Below are 24,554 nucleotides of genomic sequence, written 5' to 3' on the forward strand. Positions count from 1 at the left end.
GGGGATGAGGTAGTAAGGAGAGAATGAACAGGAAGCAGAGGAATGAATGCCAAGTAGACCTCTGCAGAAAAAGCTTAGTTGTCAAAGGAAGTAAAAATTTAGAATAAAGAGGGCAGATAAAGGAACATAGAAAAGGTTAGTATGGGTGAAATTTTCCTTTTACACATTGAGTAGAAAAAGTCAGTAGATTGAGAACTGGAAAATGAGAAAATGAACGAGAGCTGATGATTTGAGATCCCTGCGAACGCTGAGGGAGGAGCATGGCTGTAAGTAACACGCAATGGCAGGACTCCTGTTTTTCTTCCACTGTGAACGGGGCATTACCGCCTCCCTTGCTCTCTCAGAAGGCTGTCTCTCACTTCCGCTTTTCTTGTTCTCCAACATCTCCTTTGCAGAACGTATTCGGAGATCATGTGACTTGTATCTTAACCTTTAAGGGATTACTCTGACATCTGTACTGTTTACTGTATTAAGGGTCTTTGCCCCAAAGTCTACTTCCTATACCTTGGTATGACCATATTCTGACTACCCAATTCCATTTTGGGGTCACCATATGTATCACTGGATTGATAGCTTAGGTACCTATATTAGGTACTTAATATAGGAACTTAAGGGCTATCCAGAGATATAGAACCAATGGGATGTATAGATTGATTGCCTGATTTAAGGAATTTAAAACTTGGCTCACATGATCATAGAGGGCGGCAAATCCAACATCTGCAGGGTAGGCAAGCAGGCTGGAGACCTAGGCAAGAATGACATTGCAGTTCAAGTTCAAAGGCAGTGTAGAGACAGAATTCCCTTTCCATTGGGGACCTTAGTCTGTTTTCTCTTAAGTTCTTCAACTGACTGGACGAGGCCCACCTACATTAGGAAGGGCAATCTGCTTTACTCAAAGTCTCATTTCAATGTTGATCTCATCTACAAAATTGCTTTACAACAACATCCGTGCTGGTGTCTGACCCAATATCTGGGTACCATGGTTTGTGGGGATTAAGTGAAGCAATACGTATAAAACATCTGAGAAAACAGTCCAGACTCCAGGGTACCAAAAAGCAATGTGGTGTGTATGCGTCTGTTTAACTTATTTATCAACATGATTTTAAAGCTGCTTGAGGAAATATAGAAACCATTTAAAATTTTCATTTAATGCAGAAAGTATTTTGAAAAACCTTTCGTCTCTTTAGTCTTAAAAAACCAAAATTCAGTATAGTATTGTGTTGCTACAAAAGTTACACTTACATTTAATAGCATATTTTTTCCTGAGACAATGAATATCGACGATCTCATCCATTTCATAGTAAATATTTTATAATGCTATTTACTTTCCTACAATAAAATTAATAAATAATACAACCCACTTAAACATATAATTTATAGTAAGCCAATACAATGCACTAGAGTTACTATTTGAAAAGTTATTAGTAATATATTTTTAAATACATTAAAAATACCAGGGCACTAGATTAAAATAGAAAATACAATGAAGCGGGCAGATACTGAATGTCTATATGTCCAGTCTCCACGAGTGCAAACCTTAGACATGCAGACTGATACAGATGTACTGTACTGGTGGCTCAACTCCACGATTACCATAGCTGTTGGTAAAGTCTTGCAAATTATGATGCTTGTTAAATTCTGAACCTTACAAGGTAAAATCTCCCCTCAATTTATACACAGTGGCATTTCTGAAAAACACAGCATATATTAAAAATCCATCGAAAAATACACTGTGCTTTGATGTAAAGCTGACTTAAATTCTCAGCTTAGATCATTATAAACAAGTGGTTTTTTTCTGTACTCACGTGACTGTCCAGCACGATATTTCACAGTTACACAGGAGGTGGGACAATTCTTCGTTCCATGGTGCGTCCCACACATTACATCTCTGCCATCACCGCAGCCTCCGACCCCTTCACCCATCACTCTGCTGAGTAAAAATGGCCCTACCCTTCCAAACCGTCCCTGTTGGAAATCACTGACATACTTAGTGAACTCATTTCAGCAGCATGAGTGAATGGAAATGAGACCTCTCAGTTCTTAAGCCCTAAGATTCAACGTACAAACAAATGTTCAAGATAAATTCAAAAGGTTTATTGCACCAAATGCCACAATAAATGGATCAAAATAAACATGAACAAGTTTTAAGAAAAAATTTCCATACATTGACATTGATAGCTATTTAAGTGATCAAAAATATAAAGCCCTATCAATTTGTCTTCATGGAGCTTCCATTGTAACAAATCCCAGAATTTCCCCCTCTTTTAAATACCACTTAAATTTGAACATATTGCAATCTTGCTTCCTGGATATAGAGTTCACCAAATTTTGACATCTAAAAATTAACATTCCGAGGGGGCTGCTTGATTTAGGCAAGTATTATAATAAAATGTCCCCTCCCCAAAGCACAACACAAAACAAATGGTCCGCACTGCTCAGAGGAGCTGAGGACTCGACTTAACAATGAAGATACGCAGGAACTAAATGCTTCCAAAAGCACAGAACAGTGGGTAAATCAGACATTTAAAAAGTTTCGGGGTCACTGTATATTCTTTATTTTTATGTACAACCAATTCTAGTGAAGAACCTAAAAAGCTACTGACTAAATTTTTATAAAATCTCAGGACCTAATTATAAGAGCCTAAACAACAGTTTAGTTTCATTTAGCAAGCAAGAATTTTCCTCCCTCCAAAAAGTTAATTTTGAAAAATATGGTAAGTTTAAAAAGTTGTGATGTGTAAACGGAAGTTCCATGGGATGTGAAAAGATTATAGTTACTTTCATTAAAAAACAGCACACTTCAGAAAAATGGATCGAAGCCTGTACAAAAAGCTATTTAACACTGATAAAAATAAAATACTTTGGAGTTATGCACAAGGATGGAAGCTACATTTTCAATTTTCATTGTCACGTTTGAACGTACACAATTATCTTTACATTCATATCACTTGTCAATCTGTTAAAAATAAAACTGCGACATGCTAGAAAGAGGTCCATCACAGTAACATGTACACACTTCTGCTCTGTCATGTCCCACTAGCTGGCTTAAAGAAGCAAAATGCTACAAAAGTTACACTCAACAGGTAAGACTTAAAAGTTGAAGAAATCCTAAAGGTGGAATCCTGTCAACTGAGGTAGTTTTCTCAAAAATTTTTAAGCATTTTTATTTGTTTGAGGTGGGCGTGGGAGAGGGTGGGATCCCTTTCTTGCCTCTTCGGCTAAGACAAAATGAAGCCCCTGGGTGGTCTGTGGTGTGTGGGTGTATCTCAACACAAGTCCGTGAGATTTTTATTTTTCGTTTCCACTTTGGGGAAGAGGTTGAATTTAAGACAAACAACACATGGATATAATTTAAAGGAGGCCCGAGAAAGAGCAGCAGCATTCTTGGTCTGCTTTGGCAGGTAGGAGCCGCGAGGGTCGGGTCCTGGCCGGAACCCTGAGCATCACTGAGCCGTCCCCACATGCGACCCCCTGTGGTTCCCAGCAGACGTTTTTCAAGAGAGTGTTTTGGAATCATAGATGAAAAGGCAAATTAAATCTTCACAGGCTTTGAGGTGGCTGGGCTAAATATTTTATGCATGAAGTTAAGAATCGGCCTTTTAAAGCTCAATTTCCCCCTAGGTGGGTCTAATTTTCAACATGCCACATTAGAATGGAACTGAGTTTGTATCTAGTTATTTCCTATGAAACCCTGGAAGGTGGTGAGTGAGGGAAAGTGCCCAAAACGTGTAAACAAGAAAAAGGGAACGAGAGAGGAGGGAAATGATGTAGCATCAGTTATTACAACCTATTTACATGTAATGAAAGCAAATGACGAATGAGGGAGCTGAGCCGCAGGTAAGGTTCACGCTCTCCGTGCAGTGTGCCAACAAGCAGTGATGTCGTGAAACTGGAGAACTCAGAACACTGAACTCAGATGTTAGGCAAAAAAAAAAAAAAAAGAAAAAAGAAAAGTCTAAGAAGAATAGAATGCGTTAACTTAATGAAAGAAAAACATAAAATAAAAATGAAAGACTGTAAGAGTTTTCATGCACCTGTCTACAGTTCACATCATAAGAAGAGAGGAAGGAAGGCAGCGACTCTGACTTAATCCTAAGAAATAATTCACCCACTTCTCCCCATTGGTACTGCTGCTACACTCTTTTGAACGAATAATTAACTTACATTTGCAAAAGAAGAGACAAACATATGTAGCTTGGTGTTTAGGATAGGATTTTGTCAAATAGAAAATCTGAAGTCATTTTCACCCTGACAGGAAAGTTACTTCATACTCTTAGGTTCGAAGAACACATGGAAAGGACGGAAATTAATTTATGTTCGAAGAACACATGGAAAAGACGGAAATTAATTTATAAGACAATGAAAGGAAACTGGAGCCTGGTTATAATTAGCTGTACTCAAGATCATCAAGATGCTAACAATGTTCTGCTTTACCAGATTAGCTCCCATCATTAATAATCAATTTTTTAAGTCTTTTTCTTTATCCTGGATGTCAGTACATCATCTGACACAGTCATAGTTCATGGTCAGTAAACTTTCTTTTATATTAACAGAAAATTAAGTTGTTTTTTTTTAAAGTGAACTATGCTAACAAATAATTCCTCATTTTGGCAGGTTTGATACTATGGGTAAGTTAATTTCCAGAACAGTGTTTTGAAAACTATGTAGGAATTAGAAGGCACAGAGATGGTAATGTAAAAATTTAGACCAGGTATCAATTGTTTAGAAGTGTTCAAACTAATTACTTTCATCAGTCATCCTGAACTGTTGCAGGTTTAATTTCCCACCAGTACAGCTGTGCCTTTTAAAATACAAATAGTCACTTATATTAACTATTACAGGAAGAAAGTGGCTTTGGCTGGAAGAATTTAGCAACAAATACACTTGCATTTATAGAAACAACTTTGGTAAATGGCCTCTCTTAAAGAGGCTACTGAAAGCTCTAAAGTACAAGGTTAAACCTATGGTAGCAGACAGTGTACTTCGCTGCTGCTAACTCCATGTTGATGGGATTAGGATGCTACATTGATTCTTGGGTTTATTGCACCAACAATCCACCTCCAACCCACCTGTGGCTACATTTGAGACAAGGTAAACTCCGAGATGCGAAACAGTGGGTCCCTAAAGCACTCTTCCCAACAGTCCATTTTCTTTTATGTTTCATGTCAGACGGTCACTCCTGCAGCCGCCAGAGCTGAAGGCGGCACAGCGTGGCTTTCTTTACTTCACCTTTTGTAAAAAGCGAACTCTGCCTTGGAATCTGAAATCTTTTTTCCGACTATCTTCTTAGAACAGCAAAATAATGCTTTGTCCAGTGTGGAGAGCTCACGCTTAAGCTCTGAAACGTTTCCTCCTGGAATGGTGTGTACACTGTTCACCTCTTGCTCCAAAGTCACTTGTCATTCGGTCCAAACACACAAGGCAATCTGTGCCGAGAGCTTAGTGTTTAGTGTAGTGCTATGCTTCCTTCTATCAAAAAGGTCACTCTGCTGATTTGTGAGCAACAAAAGGCCTCCAGTGTTCATAAAACACACACATGCCATTATGTCAGGTAAACCTAAGTTCCAATGAAGCATCCACTTGACAGCAACGAAACAAAACAAAACAAAACAAAGAGGTGGAATGACTATTTCTGTTTGCTCTTCTTATGCTTTCGATGTCACAAGAGCTTATTCCTTTCTCCTTCAGTTGAGAATCTGTGTTTTTTGTTTCTTCCAAGGAAGAACTGTCCTGAGCTTTAGCTTATAAGAGTATCTGAGCAACATAAGGAGAATGAGTACTGGCAATAGCTGTCAACAGAGGCAGGTCGTTCGATTCAATCCTGGACATTGAAAAAGAAAAGATGATTACTTTAAAGTAGCATGATTTTGCAGTCAAGTATTATTGCTGGGTACCAAGTTTGCTAGATCATTGCTTAAAACCAGAGAAAAAGCAAGAGAGGCGGAAAGGCGATAAACCTATCCATCTGACGTGAGCTCCCAGCTGACCGGCCCAGAGGACAGGGGCAGGCAGGTGTGCTGGGGGCACATGTATGGACACAGAGTGGTCCAACCATGGCTGGGGTCTCGTTTTAAATTCATAGCTTGTCTGTGTGCGCTGTGCAACCTCACTATGTTGTACTTCCATGTTTCCTCCACTATCTCCTTATTCCTCCAGTCGACATCCTGCATTCATACTGACCCTGCACCTAACTTACAAGTACTCTTTGGAAAATAATGAAGGTGGTAATTTCTTCCAAAACCTGGGGGGTTTGTTCAATAGGCTATACAACATAGATCCTCACTAGGCATTTGAGTGGTGACATTCAAAACCATCTCTGAGAGCGAAGTAACACTAGCAGATAGTGGATCAAAAGACATTACATGTCAGATGAACACAACTGTGACTGCCTTTCTTAAAGCAGAGGTGGGTACAGCCCTGTCACAGACTACGTGCTGACAAATGTCCTGAAAAAATTAAGGACTGCTTCCGTCTGTGAAATATGTCCTCATCTCTGCCTTGAATTCCACAAAAAATGAAAAAAGAAATGTAAAAAGGCAGCTGGCATTACCTCATGGGGTTTTTATATGCTTTCCCCAGAATGCTCCCAGAGATGTGATTTTAGGTGGACAAGAGGCTCTCTGGCCCCTGTGGTGCTGCTGGCCCTGACCATGGGAAGGGGGGGCTGGAGAAAGGCCGGGTATGACTCCCACTGATAAGGGACTAAGAGGGCCCAGAGCCGAGAAGTGCACATAAATCCCACGATAACAATGTGGATTAACAGTGTGGATGGTGGACAGGTGTCGAGTCAGGGACCAGGTGAGAGCCCCAGAAATAGAAGGCACCCATCTGGCAATGGGAAACCTCATGCACAAGATGCAAGTATGAGGCTGGTGAACCAAAACTAAGAACAAAACACAACAAAGAGACACTCTGTAAGTTAACTGCAAAAACAAGTGCCTCAACAGGGGAAACTATTTTAAAAATGAAATAGGTAAGGAAATTCTATAAGAGGAAATGCTAGGAGCCAAACCACACAGTAAGTCCTGAGTATGAAAGATGAAAAGTCTGACAAGAATGCAAAGGTCTGGGTCTTGACACTTTGATGAGCAGACTTAATAGAAAATTTCAAAATAGACAACACATGTATAATATTTTCTTGCCCAAATTGGGGGAATCATCATCATAGGTAGGGCGACAGTCCCCATAACCACGATCTTTTTGTTAGTGTGTTGAAATATTTAGCAGAGCAAAACAAAGCCAGGATTTCTTCTCTAGAGAAGTCATGGCAAAGACCCTCAGGAAGACGCTCCGCACTATCAGTAACACAAGCGCGTCTCCTCCTCCGGGCTCATCATCAAAGGGAGGGAAGAGCCATCACCCAGACAGCATGCAGGCGAGCCCCGAAAGGCCACAACGCCCTTCCTGCCTCCCCCCAGACGCAGAAGGGGAGCACAGGCTGCCGCTGCGTGTCTGACAGCGTGGGCCTTCGACATCCTACTGAAATAACTAGGAACGGGCGCACAGAGTGAAGCTGAGTGTTTCACTTCCAAACATAAAATAACACAGGGAGACTAACATAACATACCACTGGCTTAAAGTCCCGTGCTGATTTCCGGGCATGGTATTCCGGTATCAGATACAAAGAACATGCTGTTCTCTGGGGGGGCACACACCTGATGGTCCCCGAGCACTTTGATGGAGCACTGGGGCCAGCAGGTTTTAGGTGGCACAAGCCAAATGGGTACAGGGCTAGGGACAACCCCATCACAGGGGAAATGATGACACATCATAGAACTCACCCCAGTACAACACCTAATTCTTTCACATGGACTCGTGTGTGTCCACGAAGATATTCAGACAGCATCTTACTTTTAAGGTACATCTCCTGCAGTCTGTCTTCAAGATGCATGATGCACTGCGAAGCCAATGACAGTCATAGTGAGGACAGGAACACAGGCTGCTGCCAGTGTTCCAGGAGCCAGAGTTCTCTTAATTCACTTCCAAGTTCACAATTATAACCAAATATACTTAAAAATACACTTTCAAATACACTTAAAAATTACAAGCCATCTCAAACCTTATCACTAATAGTATAAGAATAGGTTTTTGTACAAAGTTTATCTTTTCCAATGATATTAAGATTTTCATTCATATATATATATATATATCTTCTAGTCTTTTCAAAAAAGCATTTTTTTACACAGCTGAAATCATTCTCTAAGTGCAATTATTTCCTGCTTCTAAAAAACTTTATAATAATCCTTTCCTCATGTTAGTAAAAATTCTTTATCAGTGTAATTTCATGGCTAAACGATTTTCCAGACTGTGATTTACCATTATTTTATTAACATATCAATTCACATTTCTGTTATTACAAATAACTCTGTAAAGAGTATCTCTCTTGATATTTTTTTCCTACATATCAGATTGTTTGGGTATAACACATTCCCACAAGCAGAATGACTGGAACAGGATATTTTGAAGTTCTCTCTCTCTCTCTCTCTCTCAGGACTGTATTTTAACTAGGTCTTTAGTAACAATAAATAAAGGACAATTACTTTCAGGACATCTCTACCCTTGGAATCGTGTCCAACTTCATTTTTTAGAGAACAGCCGCCATCTGTGCCTTTCACCAGAGGCAAATGCTTTTGCGTTTGGCAGGCGGAGCTGTCCGAGCATCTTCAGTAAGACACCTGATGGCTCTGGCAAGGGTAATGCTATCATACATCATTTTCTTCTAGACCATTACACCTGCTATTTTCAAGGTAAAAAAGATTAACAGATGCATTTGAGAATGTTGATCTTGACCATCTGGGCTGATCAGTGACATGGAAAAATTATCCATTAGAAAAGTAATCTTTTCAGTTTTTCATTGGCTTAAAATTTCAAATGCCTGGTGTTGGGTGGATGAAACACAACTGGTAAGTGACTCAGCGTGACAATCCCAGCAAGGAGGAGTTCAGCAATCCTCGTGAAAATGTTCCCCCAAATAAACAGTTTAGTGGTAAAAGGGTCTTTCTCCTGTTAAGTTTCAGTTCCTTGTGGTGTAAATATAAACTTTTTAATAAGTGTTATAAAATATTAAAAAGAACATTCACATTACACTGACTCCTTTGTTTTAAGTTAGTTGATTTGCAGGGTTTTCACAGTCTCTGTGGAAAACGTATGTTGCAACGTCAAAGAGAATGTTGGCCTACATGGCATGCACACTATTCTTGAAATCAAAGTGTTGAGAACTGTTTTTAAAAAGGCTTGCTTATTTAATAGAGCTGTGAGTCCTTCCTTCTCCTTTCTGGCATCTTAATCCTGAGATGAATTTCTTTGATTTTTAACTTCTGAAACTTTAAATAGCTACTATCTCCTTTCATACTGAAAGCTCTAATAGGCATTTAATCACATTTCATTCAAATGATTTTTACGGAGAATTTTTAAACTGCAGATGAAATTTCCTCTGATCTTAGTTTCGCAAGGTTAAGTCATTATGAAGAGGTTCAATATATTTCTATCCAAATGAAGTAAAAAGAATTAGCAACAAAAGAATTAGTAATTTATTGCTTGGAAAACTAAGATGTCAGAAGTAGTAAGAGTTATATATTTGAGAATAAAATATAAAAGTTTGGTGAATACTTATAACAGTAAAAAAACTAAAAACTCTAATATATCTTCCTTCCCTTACAGAAAAGGAGATTTCCACCTCGAAATCGGAATGATGTAACTTGCTACTAAAAAGAAAATCTGCCTTCAAACGTAGAAGAGAAGTTAGGTCGCGGGAACCCATAGGTTCTTCTCATTTTACTCGAGAGAGATGTCGTGCAGGAGTAAGCTTCAGTTTAAAGCCCAAGTAAAGGTTTCAGTGAAAAGGTGTCGTCAGTCTTTACAACCATTAATATTTATTGATGAGACTAGTATTACCTGATTTTCATAATGAGTTAGGGTCTATTATTTCCCCAGCTACACAGATCATTGAGACTTTGAGAAGTCACACAGTTGGCTGCACTTGGTCTGACTTCAGGCTACTGGACCTTAATGCCCAGGCGGTGGCCACTACTGTATCCTGGCTGTTTAAACTCTGCTTTGATGGTTTAAAAAGCAATACCTTAGCCCTCATTTTCAAAGGATTCTCACAACATGCTTGTTGAGCAGGTACTATCTTCATCTTACAAAGGAGAAAGCTGAGGTCCAGAAACACCTGGGCTAGTCCAGCATCACACAGCCAATTGGCCAAGCTAGACTAACCCAGTTATGTTCACCGGTCTCCTTGTCATGCCACGCTGCCACTACTTAGACGACAGAGAGATGTATCTCGGAGTACCTTCTTCAAAGTATAGTTAAAGGTGTTTTTTAACTATATTTCTTTGCTGACAAGAGAACAAATACTTACAAAATCAGCAGGGAGGTGAAGCTTGTAAAGCTGTAGAATGGACTGAAGTAAACTAGACACCTGACTAGAGACCAGGACATCCTGGCCTAGCTTCGTGCTGTCCATCACTTTCCTCTGGCTTGTGGCCACCTGGACACTCCACTTATCCGTGTCTGCAATAATACAGACGGCTTCAGCTATCGGCTCATCAAGCACTGGGTGCTGCAAGAACAAAACACATTGGGTTAAGTTTTCACAACACTCCATAAAATGTCCAGAATGTTTTTGCTGAGCATTAGACTCACAGTTCAGAAGTTGATGGTAAGAGCTACAGAAATTTAGAGCTCTGCAGGAACTAAGATAGGCATGTCATTAAACCATTTAAAAATTAATTTGATAAAAATTGCATTTAATCAATTTTCATACACCCAGGAGGTACACTATAAATGTTGGTAAAAGTTCATAGATAAGTAAAAAGATCCATGCCCTCCCTGTATTCCAGGATATTAAAATTCATTTCCTTTTGAAAGACTACACTCTCCTTTTGAGATGGAGAATACAGAAGAAGGTGTCAGATTCTGTTGCCATTTCTGCAATAGGGTTTGGCAGGGTAAATTAATATTCCCTTAAAGGTACAGCTTTAATCACTAAGCAATGTTTACTTAGCAACTATGTGCTCCATGCACAAATCAACTCAGACAACCAACCAGAATCAAGTTGGGGTATGAGTTTACTCATCTAGAAAGTCCAAAAGGAAAAAGTATGGCTACTGATGAACACACCTGACACACAAAACCCTCCCTCACTGGGCAGTGAGGGACAGAGCAGGTTGACTAGTAAACCGTGCCACAGGGCCGATGGGAAACACTGAGTCAGTTCCAGGAAGAGGGCCTCACAGAAAGATAAATTGCTCAAAATTGATCAACAGATAACTAACTGCTTCATCACCAACACCGTTGACATGCATGTATCAACATGTGTACAAATCAACATTACAATAGGACTGTCCTCCTAGGGCTCAAACTAAGAGAAAGGGGTGGGGTAAGGCGGGCATACGGAGGGCCTGAAGAAGACAGGCCTCGTGGCCAATGCACAGGAACACACGCTTCTAACTCTAATTTACCAAAGGAAAACGAGTCCTGGCCTCCTCCTGTCATTCAATCTCTTCCACTGCCCTGTGGCGGCCACCTGCTGCTTGTGGCTATTTAGCATAACCTTCAATAAATGCATCCTAATTTCCTTTTGGAGAATGACCTTTCTTGGATAAGACCTGAAGTCCCCCACTTTCCCTCCACCAAGGTGCGGTGGTAACAGAAGCCAAGTGGGGCCGGTTAGATGCACCTTCCCCATGGTTTCCCATGATCAGGGGCGCAGGAGGCCAGGAAGGGTTGGCCTTACCTTTTCCCCCCCGTCCACGCCGCAACTACTGCAAATACCTTAGGGAGGTCTTGGTTCCTGGACTTTCAGATTCGTCTTGTTTCCTATCTATTCCCAAACTAGTTCTTTGGCCTTCTTATCAATTCCCTAATATCTTTCCAATGCAGTTCCTTCTGCTTAAGTTAATGAGAGTTGGTTTCTGCTGTTAATAACAAAGAACCCAAGCAGATACACAACCCTGCCTCGGACAGCAATTACCTGTGACTTTTAAGACTTAACACTAGTAGTGGAAAGACTGCAACTAGAAACCCATGATGTGTGCTGTCACCCTGTAATTTTAACAGCTGGTCTTACTCCCTGGTCTTGGGCTTTTCCATTAAAAGGGAAGTCTGCCCAGCGTTGTGTGCTTCCTCACAACTGGGAAGGATGACTGGTGGGCTGGGTGGAAACTCTGTTGGAGCCAAGCCTTTCTCCTAGACTATCTTCATGAGGGAAACTTTCAGGGTTACAGTATTTTCTTACTGAAAGAACAACCAATCAGGCAAGGTTCAATGGTCCAACATGTATTTAAGCACCCATTGACTCTTATGAGTTAACTCAAGTAATCTTAAACACGAGACAATTTGACAAGGCAGACTCTTGAATTAACGAAGCTATTTCCCAAGGATGGTTCTCATGTTCTAGATGTGTTATGCAAACAGTACAAAGGTTTCCTCATACATATGACGCCGCCGTATTTCCACTCTCACCCAAAGGTTTTTGTGGCCCCTCACCCCTCCCTTCTTCACACACACACACACACACACACACACACACACACACACACACGTACACATTCTCCAAAACAGAAAGCTCAAGACAGGGCCTTAGTGACTTCCTTTTACAAATTCCTGAAAGTTCTTGCTCAATCAATGTGTCATTAATTCATAGCAAGGTGACTTACCACTTAATGTACCTAGTCTTTAAGAACACAGAAAACAGAAACATAGAAATTAAAAAGATTTGTATTTTGAGCTCCATCCCCTTCAATGTTTTGCATTTATCAGAAACTCACTGTGTGCTGTTTCTGATCTATACTATACTAACAGATCTATACTATGAACCTTTCCTTCAACACACATATTCCAAGAATATATATAATCGGTGCTGACCATATGCCAAAATATATGTACTGAGTTGAATGTATGCCACTCACCTTTCACCTAGATTTCAACCACCTGCCTCTGTCAACGTGTGATAATTAGTATGACCCAGGCCAGGCCAATGAGATGCTCCTTCCCCACTCTTTCCTGTGGGCAAGGGGACAGGAGACTGAGAATGTCTGGTGTAAAACCTAGCTTTTTTTATGGAGTGATTATTTGCAGTAGACATTTGGGCCCAGATTCTAATTCGAATCGTTTCCCTAAGTGATCCCCCACCACAGGGAGGAAAGTGTGTGTCACTCCAAAGAAAGCGTACAGACTACACTTAGAGAACACCACCACCAACACCAAGAGCTTCGTGTTAAGCACCAAACTGCTAGAACAGGAGCAACAAAGCTCCTTGGGGAAGAGATGGATGGAAGAGTCTCCAAGCATGAGTTACTTCAGAAGGTTGTAGATTTATACACGGTAACAAGAGGAGACAGAGAAATTGTCTGTTATTTTAAAAGGAGGAACTAAATGGGGGAGTGTCAAAAAAATCAAATGCAAAAAATGGGCACAAGTCAATTTTAATCACCAGAATAAAGAGGCAGAATCTGAAGTGGAACCCTGACGAAAGAGGAAAGACGAATGGATCCGAGGGTTGGGACAAACGGTATCCTTAGCCCCCATCACAAAACCTGAAAAATGTTACTAAATTAATATAAAACAGGTTAAGCACAAGCACACGACAGGACTGATGAGCATCCTACATTCCCTAACACAATGATGTATGGCTGACTTTTTTTTTTTTTTGGTGTATCCTCTTCTAATTTTTGAAATACATTTATTGATTATGCTATTACACTTGTCCCAATTTTATCCCTTTGCTCCCATCCACCGGGTACCCCCATTCCCTCCAGCAATCCCCTCTTAGTTTATGTCCATGGGTTGTGCACCTAAGTTCTCTGGCTTCTCCTTTTCCTATACTATTCTTAACCTCCCCGTCTGTTTCGTGCTTACCATTTATGCTTCTTAATCCCTGTACCTTTTCCCTCATTCTCCTCCTACCCCTCCCAAAAATAACCCTCAAAACAATCTCAATAGCTATGATTCCGTTTCTCTTCTGTTTGTTTGCTTAGTTTGTTTTTTAGATTCAGTTGTTGATCATTGTGAATGTATTGCCATTTTAATGTACATAGTGTTGATAGTATTTTTCTCAAATAAGTCCCTTTAGTATTTCATATAATACTGGCTTGCTAGTGATGAACTCCTTTAGCTTTACCTTGTCTGGGAAGCACTTTATCTGTACTTTGATTCTAATTGACAGCTTTTCTGGAGAGAGTAATCTAGGTTGTAGGTCCTTGCTTTTTTCATCATCTTGAATACTTCTTGCCAGTCTCTTCTAGCCTGCAAAGTTTCTTTTGAGAAATCAGCTGAAAGTTTTATGGGAACTCCTCTATAGGTAACTAACTGCTTTCCTCTTGCTGCTTTTAAGAGTCTCTGTTTATTTTTAATCTTTGGCATTTTAGTTATGATGTGTCCTGTGTGGTCCTCTTTGTGTCCATCTTCTTTGAGACTCTCTGTGCTTACTGGACTTGTATGTCTATTTCCTTCACCAATTAAAGAAGTCTTCTTTCATTATTTTTTCAAATAAGTTTTTAATTTCTTGCTTTCTCTTCTCCTTCTGGTACTCCTGGTTTTGAATGTTAGTATGTTGGAAGTTGTCCCAGAGGCTCCTTAGCCTATCTTCATTTGGGGGGATTCTTTTTTCTTCTTGCTCTTCTGATTGAATGTTTTTTTCTTCCTTACGTTCCAAATGATTCTTGGCTTCATTTACTCCACTGCTGGTTCCCTGTAAATTTTTCTTTATTTCACTTAGTGTAACCTTCATTTCTGCCTGGGTCTTTTTTATGCTGTTGAAGGACCCAGTGAGTTCCTTGAGCATCCTAATAAACAGTGTTTTGAACACTGTATCTGATAGATTGCTTATCTCCATTTTGTTTAGTCATTTTTCTGGAGTTCTGTTCTTTTATTTAGGCCATATTCCTTTGTCTCCTCATTTTGGCAGCTTCTCTGTTTGCTTCTGTGTATTAGGTAGAGCTGCTTTGATTCCCTGCCTTAGTAGCTCGGCCTATTGTAGAAAAGCACATCTGTAAATTGGATGGGAAGGAGCCTTAGATTATCTAAAATAATCTAAATCTCAGATATGGTGTCACCACTTTGTGGCTTTGTGTAGGGGAGGGCTCAGAAAGGGGACAATGCTACTGCCTGGCCTCTGCAGTTTTGTCCAGGAGGAAACTGTCTCCCAGCACTTGCCCTGATGCCAGACACTTCACTTGCTCCCAAAATGCCACTGGTGCCCTATAAGCTGCTGCCTCAGTGCTGGAGCCCAGAGGGAGTGAGTCTCTGTAAATCTTAAGTCCGCTGTGGGCCCTTTAAGAGGAAACGCCTGAGAATCCTGCAGTTTCTTCCACCACTACAACACCCACTAGTTTTCACAGCCAGAAGTTATGGGGACTTATCATCCTGACATTGGAACCCTAGGCTGGGTGGACTTGTGTGGGGCTCGGATCCCTCACTTCCAAGGTGTCCCTCTTGACTTCTGTCTGCCACACATGGGTATGGGACTGCCTGTTCTGCACTTCCTCCCCTCCTACCCATCTGGATAACGTGACTTGTTTAATTCCTTGGCTGTTGGACTTCCATACAGCTCAATTTTCTGACAATTCTGGGTGATAGTTGTTTTGGAGTTTAGTTGTAATTTTTGCTGTGGTTGTGTGAGGAGGCAAGCCATGCTTACCTGTGCCTCCTCCTTGACTGGAAGTTCCTGGCTGTCTTTTATGTCTGCAGGCTCAAGGAAAAAAAAAAGAGCCAGCTAAATATCTTTAGAAGAATACCTTAAAAGTATTCAAAGAATTATGCATTCTCAGGCTACTAAATAACTAACAGACAAATTCCTGAATACAGCCACAGGGCAACCCAATTGCTTCCATATAACTACATCATTCAGCAGCTACTCAGTATTTACTAGAAAATAAATACTTTTTAAAGGCAGACAGAAATACAGGGAAATGTAAATAGTCAAGAAAAGAGAAATGAATGCTGGCGAGAGATAAAAATATCGTCAGCAGCTATTTTAGTTACACTAAGGGGCACCAGGGGGACTGGCTGCCCATGGCCAACCTGGTCTGAACTTTCACTGGGTCATAGAGTTCCAGCCTGAATGCCGGTGACTTTGAAAATTTCTGACATAACACCTTTCCAAAGGGCACACAGCCCCACCACAGAGCTTATTAGTCAGTCTCTAAGCTTTTAGAGCAGCGATTTTCAGCCTTTTCATCTCATGGCACACATAATTACTAAAATTCTGTGGCATGCCAAAAATATATTTTTTTACCAATCTGACGAAAAATAGGTGTAATTTTGATTCATTCACAACGGACAGCTATTGTTGTGTTAGCTGATGTCATTTTTTTAATTGGACAATCTAAGGGAAAGAGAGGTCAGTGCCCCCTGACTAAAGTCAGGTACTGAATGTTTTAAACATTCTTGCGGCACACTGGTTAAAAAAATCGCCGTTTTAGAATTTAAAGAACTCCAAGATCCAGAAGCCCATATTTGGATTTATCACAGAAACACACACCCACACACACCCTACACCCTGGTATTCAAATGAAAATTCCTCTTAAGGAGGCTCTACTTGTAAGGCGTAGAGAGAAGCACAATACACAAGGAAACACTGACCTGGACGTAGCACACTTTTTAGTACTAACTTTTTCTTGTTAGCTACATCTTAATTGTAGAAGCAGTTACCAATGAGATCTGTGAACACCACTTTTTTAGTTCACAATTTTGTCACATTCACGTGCACACCAGGGCACAAACACACACACGCTTCTCATCAGCAATAACACACATGGAGCCATACTTTTAAGAAATTAAATACATTACGAAGTGCTATAAAACCTAAGACAGAATGATTCAAGCATGTGTTAAATGCCTGACTCAACCATCTGCTATTCTTAAGGCTCAGAGTTGGGGCAGGGGGACTAGAAGAGAAAGCGGCAGGTGAGGCCTGGCTGTACCCCAACACTGACGCACAACCAAGGGAGTCTGGCCTCCTGTGGATCTTAGGAAAAAGGGGACACAATACAAAGAACGGATCAGCCTGGCAAGTAGGATTACTTATATTAAACACCTGCCCCCCCTTTTTTAAATAAAGGAGGGCTTTGTTATTTTGATTAAGTATCTTCAGAAGAACAAAAAAGCCCAGGTCATTTATTCACCCTTTTAAAAGTTCTCTTTCCCACCATTATACAGGACCTCTGACAGTTGAGTCCTGAATAAAAATCTAAAGAAAAATATTAATATTAAAAAGTGATTTCTACTTAAAATGCTTGTTTAGTTAAAAACTATAAACCTTATAGACACATGTATCAGTTTTCCTTTTTTCTCTCAAGCTGAAGAGAATCAATTTTAAAGTAAGTTTCTTGCCCCCCGAGTTTGTTCAGTGCTCTCATCCGAACGAGTCTGCAGTATGTGTCTACTTCCTCCACAGTCCGAAACTTCCACAAGTGCCGCCATACCACCGCCCTCCCGAGTTCCCACAGCGCACTGACACCTGTCCCCAACCCAGGCAGTGCCTCCGAGCCACCAGCCTCCATGGCCCCTGATGCCTCCAGTCTCCTCCTCCAGACCACTGCCAGCGGCCTCCACACCTCCCTCGGGAGAACAGTGGAGGTCAATAGGGAGCTGTAGTGACTGTTGGGGCGGGTGGCCCATCTCCATGGGGAAATGTAGAGACAACATGGCATGACCGTTTTTGCCTTGCTCTACTCGAACAGAGTTAGAAACAATCCTTTATTTAGCTCTGCCTTGTTAATATCTAAGTTTTTCCAAACTACTTACCTGTTAAGATTGCTCAAGATAAATTACCAAACGAAATGCTTTGTGTTGTAGATCTTTAAAGGCCTCTTAAGTATTCTTTGGCTTGTAGAATGAACAAAATAAGTCTGGTTAATTCACAGCCACAAAGGATTTGTGGGTCTGTATCCTGGGAGTATTAGATACCGAGCACATTCCAATTTCGAGGTTCTAGCTCAGACCTTGGAGTACACAAAATATGCTGCTTAGAGTGACGCACACATGACTTCTGCAGATTTACACTTCCGAGAACAGAAATGCCCACAAGGCTTGGGTAATTGGAAGATCTGTGGTTCTGACATTTCACTAAAAGGCAGTGGTAACAATAAAGGCTCTAAGTCAGTCTGGGCCTCGGTTTCTGCATCTGTGTAAGGTGAGAGGACCTGGTGTAATTCACGGAGGCTCTCTAGGAGACGATGCGGGTGGGACACGCAGCACGGGGCCTAACACGTGTCAGGTATGTCTGATAAGCCTTCTCACACCTCCTCCTCTCTTTAGTAATCCTTTCCGCTAAATCTTCAAACTTCCTGAAATACCACATTACCATTCCCTTCACCAACTCAAAAAACCTACTCCAGCCCATCCCTCCCAAACACTTGAGCTCAGATGTTTCTCTGACCATGCTGAAAGCTCTCCGCAGCCTGGGCCCTGAGGAAAACCCCTTCCCTGGGCAGGGAGCACTCTTGCCTCTGACCTCAGGCTGTGCCCAGAACGTCTCCAGGGCCACCTTTTAAATTCCACTCCTTCAAGGACCCAGCTTGGGTCCTCTCTCCCACCCCATCAGCTACCTCCTATATTCACTGCTCTTTCTTTGATTTCTGAAAGTACTTAATGTCTACATTTTGGTATTTAATCACGCTGCTTTAACTTGTTCTCGATTTTACATCTGTCTACTCAGTGATTTCATGAGTAACTAAAGGAGAGAAGTCACATTTTGTTTTTCTTTAGCCTCTGAATAGAGCCTAACAAACTGCCAAGCATGTGCTACATGTGTGATACATGCTGGCTCCACTGAACAATTCTCTCATTTATTTTTCTATTTAACTCAGTTCTATTAGGTTATCTGCACGATTATTGATGTATTTATTTTCCACGTACCACATTGAAATGACTAACATTTCACACGATCACCTATTTTTAACCTAAGGGTCAGAAAGTACCATTCTCACACGAATGCTTCCTATAACCACTTATGAATCCACCATCCTCTCCTCCTGTGGGATGGCCAGGGCACCGTCCTGCTCTGCACACAGAAACACAGAGGGCCAAACCCACGTGCTCATTAAGTATCTCAGCACAACAGAAAGAACGCAGGAACTCATTCAAGCGTTTGACTTTTATCCGGATGAGTCCGCCAAGCCCCTTACTTTGAATCCTATAAGCCTTGTCCTGGTGGGAGTCCCTCAGAAGATCAGAGCGCAAGAAGTGTGAAAAACTTGCACACTAAGTGTGTTTTCCCCACTGACATGGTCTCCATGGTCTTCATGTCAGTGGGGAAAACACAGCTGAATCTACGATGACTTTGCCAAGAAACATCCCCCTCTTTCCGCTGCCAGCATTGCTCAATAACATACTCTAAACTAACCTTTTATTCCTTTATTAATCCTCAGAGGTGTCCAGCCGACAGGGGTATTACAGACCACAGGTGTGCAGACAGGCTTCTGTGGTGTGAGTAACTAGCTCTACTCACACCAGTTACAACAGTGCAGAGTTACTACTAGGGACCAGCGACTGGTCAGCCTCTTTCAAACACCAACTACACGGGTGATTTAGGATTCAGTTCATATCTCCCTTTATCTTCTATTTTTCTCCGAAATATTCTGGATTAAAAAAACACAAGATTCTTTGGTGTCATTTGAGTATCCATTTGTTAATCATTGTATATAAGGTAATGCTGGCAAGTTTAACATCTCATTCTAGCCTACATCTATCTCTCTCACTTACTTTCCCATACTTTTAATGCATTTTTTGTTTTAGTTCCATTCAAAGACACGATTCCATGTGTGGCCTCCATCTCACCAGCTCTCACATTTGCCCTGGCTGTATTTCCTCTGCTCTGCTCTTTAACCCATCCCTTGAGATTTACTTTCAATCACCACGTTTTTCAATTTTAGAAGTTCTTTTTAGTTCTTTTACAAACCAAAGATCATTTACCAATTCCTTCTCTTTTTTATGTGTTGCAATTCCCTTTTTTTATGTTCCAATTCCTTCTTTTTATCACTGTAACCATTTTAAACATAGTTACTGAACGGTTCTTTCAGATTGTTCTGGGAGGGTTAATTCTCCTGGTTGTATTTGCTCATTCTCCCTTATCATCATTTCCTCCTATGTGGTCTGTAATTTCTGAACATGAGCCCAACTTATTGGGAGTTCTTTGTTTTATGTGCTATCTGTATTTCTTGGAAACAGGTTTAGTGTCAGTCACTACAGGCTTAAGAGTTGCAACAAAGTGGAGAAGAGAAAAATCAATCACTTTGGACTGCAGCACATCGCTGAGGAATCCTGGCACAAACACCGGGGCTGGGGGCTCTGGGACGCCCAGAGACATCATGAAGATTCAGGGACCAAGGACAGAGGAAAAGAGTCCAGTGAGGTGGCCTGGAGGGCAGGTACGAAAAGGAAGCATCTGACCTTGGCTGTGGTCATCAGGCTCCCTGAACTGACACCAAGTTCAGCCCACGGCCTTGCAGGCACAGTGGGCCACCTTGGGAACGGCTCAACTGTCAGGTGGTCATGTGCTGAGGAAAAAACCGGCTTAAAGTCAAGGGAAGGTGCTCAAGGGCAAACGGGTCCTGAGACTCTAGGGGGATGTGCACAACTTCAAAATAAAACGTGCAAAAGCTCGTAGCTTTTTTTTTTTTTTAGAAGAGAATGGCACAGATGTCCAAATATTTTGTATACAGTGCAAAAATCTGGGAAAATGTCAGGATTAACAATGTGTCTAATATTTACAAAATGCAAGAGAAATGAAGCCAAAACAGCCTATAATAAAGCTTTTATTATCCTTTAGGTAAAGAAAATGAACACAAAAAGCTACAGACATCATGTCTAAACACATTATCCCTTTATTTTACTTCAGAAGAAACACTAATCATTACAGCTTTGTCTGCCGCAGTAATAAGCACACATTCCATGGGAAATAGTCTCATCACTTTCTGTGTGCCAGGCACCAGGTGAGGTGATGGGGATGTGAAAGCCACTAAGTCCCCTCCTCTGTTTCCTGGCGCCTGCAGCCCCAAGGGGACACAGAACAAGGTATCATGCAATGTGCTTGAAGGTGAGGGCAGCTGAGTTCTACGTCGGGCTGCCCACAGTGGTTTCAAAGAGGCAACATTTGAACTGGGTCTTCAAAAATAAATAGAAATTTGTTCAACAAGCACCTTGGGCAAAGGAAACAAGTGCACACAAGTGGAAAGGTGACCATACGGGATGGCAGCCAGTGAGACTGGAGCACAAATGGAGATGGAAAGAGAGAGAGTGTGTGTGTGTGTGTTTGGAGGACATAAAATGGACCATTCCAACCAAGGAGTTTATACTTTCTAAAAAAAAGGGAAACTACCAGAAGAGTAAATGATCGCTATCCATGGGTTAGAAAGAGCCCTCTTGTGGCACTACACAAGGTGTTTGGGAGGGAGAGAACCGGCGCAAGGATCACCGTTGGGAAGGTTAGGGGAACGTAAATGAGGTGGCAGTCACAACGAGAAAGGGACAGCATCACAAATTCAGGCTGGAGTTGGCCATCCTCAGAGATCATTATTTTTTTCAAAATTTTAAAATCACAATCCACAACAAGAAATACATTTTAACATCGTAACCTAGTGTGTATGCTTACATACACATTCCATGTGTCCATGAATACATGTGTAGAAATATATATAAATACACACACACACACACACACTAACGCACATCCACTCCCCAAACTTCACTAAACAGTAAGCGCTACAGGCCCAAGGCATCGCCATGCTCGTCACCCAACAAGGGGACAGGAAAGCAAGCAGGGGTGCTCTAGAACACCACCAGATCTGTCCCCCATGGACCTTTCCTTTGCAAGGAGGAATTCTGCAATCCACTATTGATTTCAAGGCTGTTGTTGACCTGAGGCACTTAATGTTCTCTGTTACTTAAGTAATGATTTATCTCTTGATGTGACTGGCTGTCCTTTTGTAATCTCCCTGGTTGATTACACTGAGTGGTTTAATTAGGTATTCATGAGCATATATCACAGCCAAGCTTTTAGCAAAGCACCTTATCTGTGCTACTGATTTCTGCATGATATTTCTGGAGTCAATCTGTTGCTACTCTTAAAATTAAATGAAACAGGCTGCTGTATCCAACTGTTATTTTGCTTTATAGATGATTCTGTTAAATGTCTGAAGCCTGGAACATAGATTTTTAAAAAACACGAAGACGTGATGTCAGTGTTGGGGTTGATGACCCTGCCCCGCAGAGCTGGAGTGCCTGGCCTGCTCCTTGCAACATCGCAGGCAAAGGGAACGTGGAAGCTTTTAGCACTGAACAGGTATGCGTATAGGTTCTGTCCTGCCATCTCCACCCGGAGTTTCCTGGGAAACTCGATTACAAAGCACCTTCACGTATATTATTTTAATAGCTAACATTTATTGGGCATTTAGTAATGTGCCAGGCACTGTGCTAAGCACTTGATCTGCATTATCTCAGAGTCTTCAAACGAGACCTATAAATGCTATTCGTTTTACGGGACATAAAACTGATGCTTAGAAAAATCAAAGAACCTTGCCCAGGGCTACAAAGACACAAAGGGTTGAGCCATGTTTCAAACTTAGGTTTGTCTGTCTTCCGAAGCCAAACTCCAAACCACTAAGTTATACTTCATCTGTTGCTCTGAATACATTTTTCTGAGGCTTAGCAATGCCAGTTGATTTACTTGACTCTCAGTGAATGAGCGGTAATACTGAGACTTGAACCTAAGCCATCGAAGTTAAGTCACTGTTCCTCCACACCCCCCACTGCCCCGTCATTTCATACCCCTGCCACGGCCATGGTCAGCAGGCAGACAAAAACACAAAAGGGAGAAAAACAAGCAAGAAAAAGCTACTTGAGGTCACAGGTAGAGGGTAAAGCTGCTCCCTCACTCTCTCCCACTTTAGCATTTAAAGTCAGAAAGAAAACAGAGGAAAGAATGCACATTTAGACGTAGCAGGGGGAAAATGAAACTAAATATTACTTTAGCCTAATCTAAGGCAGCTGTATAATCTCTATGGTAGGAGGCAGGGAAACAGTCCAAATGACAGAAAAGAGGTAGTATGTGGATTAAACAAGAACATGTGTTTAAATGTTTAAAGACCATATCTTAACATGTGAAAGCCAGTAATAAAAATGAAAACATGTGAAATAAAGTTAATATACTTCAGAATATACTGTCTTTCATAAGAGGCTGGAGTAAAGAAACATACAAAGAGAAGTGTTTAGTACTGGGAAGTTCTAGCATGCAATCCCTCCCTCAACGAGGGAGGAAACTCCACCGACTAACCTGCCATAGTTATAAAAATGCACATTTATGTAAGACAGATTTTACAATACAATCATGCATACATCTGAAAAATAGATCAATGACTTAAATCAATGGCTTTTAAACACTCATTAAAAATCCTTCTCTAAAAACAATTAGGAATAGCAGAACCTAATAAAGTCTAGTATGAACACTAAAAATTATTAACATCCAAAAACAAGTTTTTGAAAGCTATTTGTGATAAAGCAATTTATCCCAATCTTCTCTTCCTCAAAAAGCTATTATTTCTGTTCTAACACTGGTCATATACTTGTTCTTGAATCTTTGCTTCTTTCTCTGGCAATCTACTCAAGAATTTACATAATTATTATGCTTTATGGAGCAGTAAATTCAATATAATGTTTTTTTTAAAAATCTCTTAACTTATCTTTCAACAAATATTTGTAAATGGCATTTGAAAGTAAGGTTGGTTTTTTTTAATTCAAACACTGCCACAGACCAGAGTTCTATTATTCTAAGAGACGGTTTACATGGAGCAGTTCTTCAAAAGTAAAATTCATTATGGTGAGTGTGCCCGGTGAAACCAGAAATCCACTCATGCCAACTGGGTACATTCTAAATACACGGACCTTTGGAAGTTATTTTTATGAACCCTTTCAAATTTCCTATCAATACCATGCATGGCTGCACTTCCGATGTGCCCACAATTTGACACAATATAGGTCATTATGCTTAATAACTTTCGATTACGCAGGGTGACTGCATAGTCTAAAGAAATGAGAAAGCTACCAGTGTAAAAAAACTTCCAAAAGGAAGGGGAAATGATATAATATGAAAAATCTTTAAGAGTACAAATACAGGAAATGTTTTGTTTTTTCAAACATAAGAATTATAGAGCTGGACGGTCACCATGAAAACCTGGTACACAAAAGTCAGAATGCTGTCTGTCAGCCTATAGAAAACATAAAAAATGTCATGAGTGTTTCGCAGATAGGTCAAGGAGAGTTATCAATCAATGGACTACATTTCCACAGCGGTTTGCGAGCAAGTCTGGGGCACTCGGGCAACACCTCCCAGCTGGCAAGATTGAAGGCACTGAAGACAACCCCAGTAGTTCACGCACCACCTCCTGACACCTCTGTCGGAAGCAGAACGTGGGGCATCATGGAAGAAAGGCACAATGAGCAACACCAATGTTCTCACATCAAACCGCCAGCAGAACAGAAGAGATAAACCCCGCACGTTTTATCCCATACGTGGACATAAACCTACGCGGCTGACAGAAGAGGAAAGGAGG

At 41.0% G+C, this 24,554-nt stretch overlaps 2 protein-coding genes across 9 annotated transcripts in view; one reads left to right on the top strand and one right to left on the bottom strand.

Annotated features, from left to right (window-relative positions):
* The window catches only part of CUNH4orf45 (chromosome unknown C4orf45 homolog), an 89,520-nt gene extending 79,643 nt beyond the window's left edge, over positions 1 to 9,877 (top strand). Inside the window, exon 5 of the mRNA XM_053658736.1 lies at positions 9,661 to 9,877. Coding sequence (XP_053514711.1) covers positions 9,661 to 9,708 — 48 coding nt within the window. The 3' untranslated portion in view covers positions 9,709 to 9,877. The remainder of the gene's footprint in view (positions 1 to 9,660) is intronic.
* Positions 2,073 to 24,554, bottom strand: part of FNIP2 (folliculin interacting protein 2) — a 121,044-nt gene continuing 98,562 nt past the window's right edge. For 7 of the 8 annotated variants that reach the window (XM_053658733.1, XM_053658732.1, XM_053658731.1 and 4 more), the window contains 3 exons: positions 10,364 to 10,564; positions 7,782 to 7,897; positions 2,073 to 5,821 (listed from right to left, as the gene is read on the bottom strand). In XM_053658733.1, coding sequence (XP_053514708.1) covers positions 5,743 to 5,821; positions 7,782 to 7,897; positions 10,364 to 10,564 — 396 coding nt within the window. In that variant the 3' untranslated portion in view covers positions 2,073 to 5,742. Of the gene's footprint in view, positions 5,822 to 7,781; positions 7,898 to 10,363; positions 10,565 to 24,554 lie in introns of those variants that run through there. The other variant, XR_008390339.1, reaches the window with a different exon arrangement.

The sequence above is a fragment of the Artibeus jamaicensis genome, unplaced genomic scaffold (assembly GCF_021234435.1).
Source record: "Artibeus jamaicensis isolate MK-2021 breed Jamaican fruit bat unplaced genomic scaffold, CSHL_Jam_final scaffold_537, whole genome shotgun sequence".
In the NCBI taxonomy this organism is placed as follows: domain Eukaryota; kingdom Metazoa; phylum Chordata; class Mammalia; order Chiroptera; family Phyllostomidae; genus Artibeus; species Artibeus jamaicensis.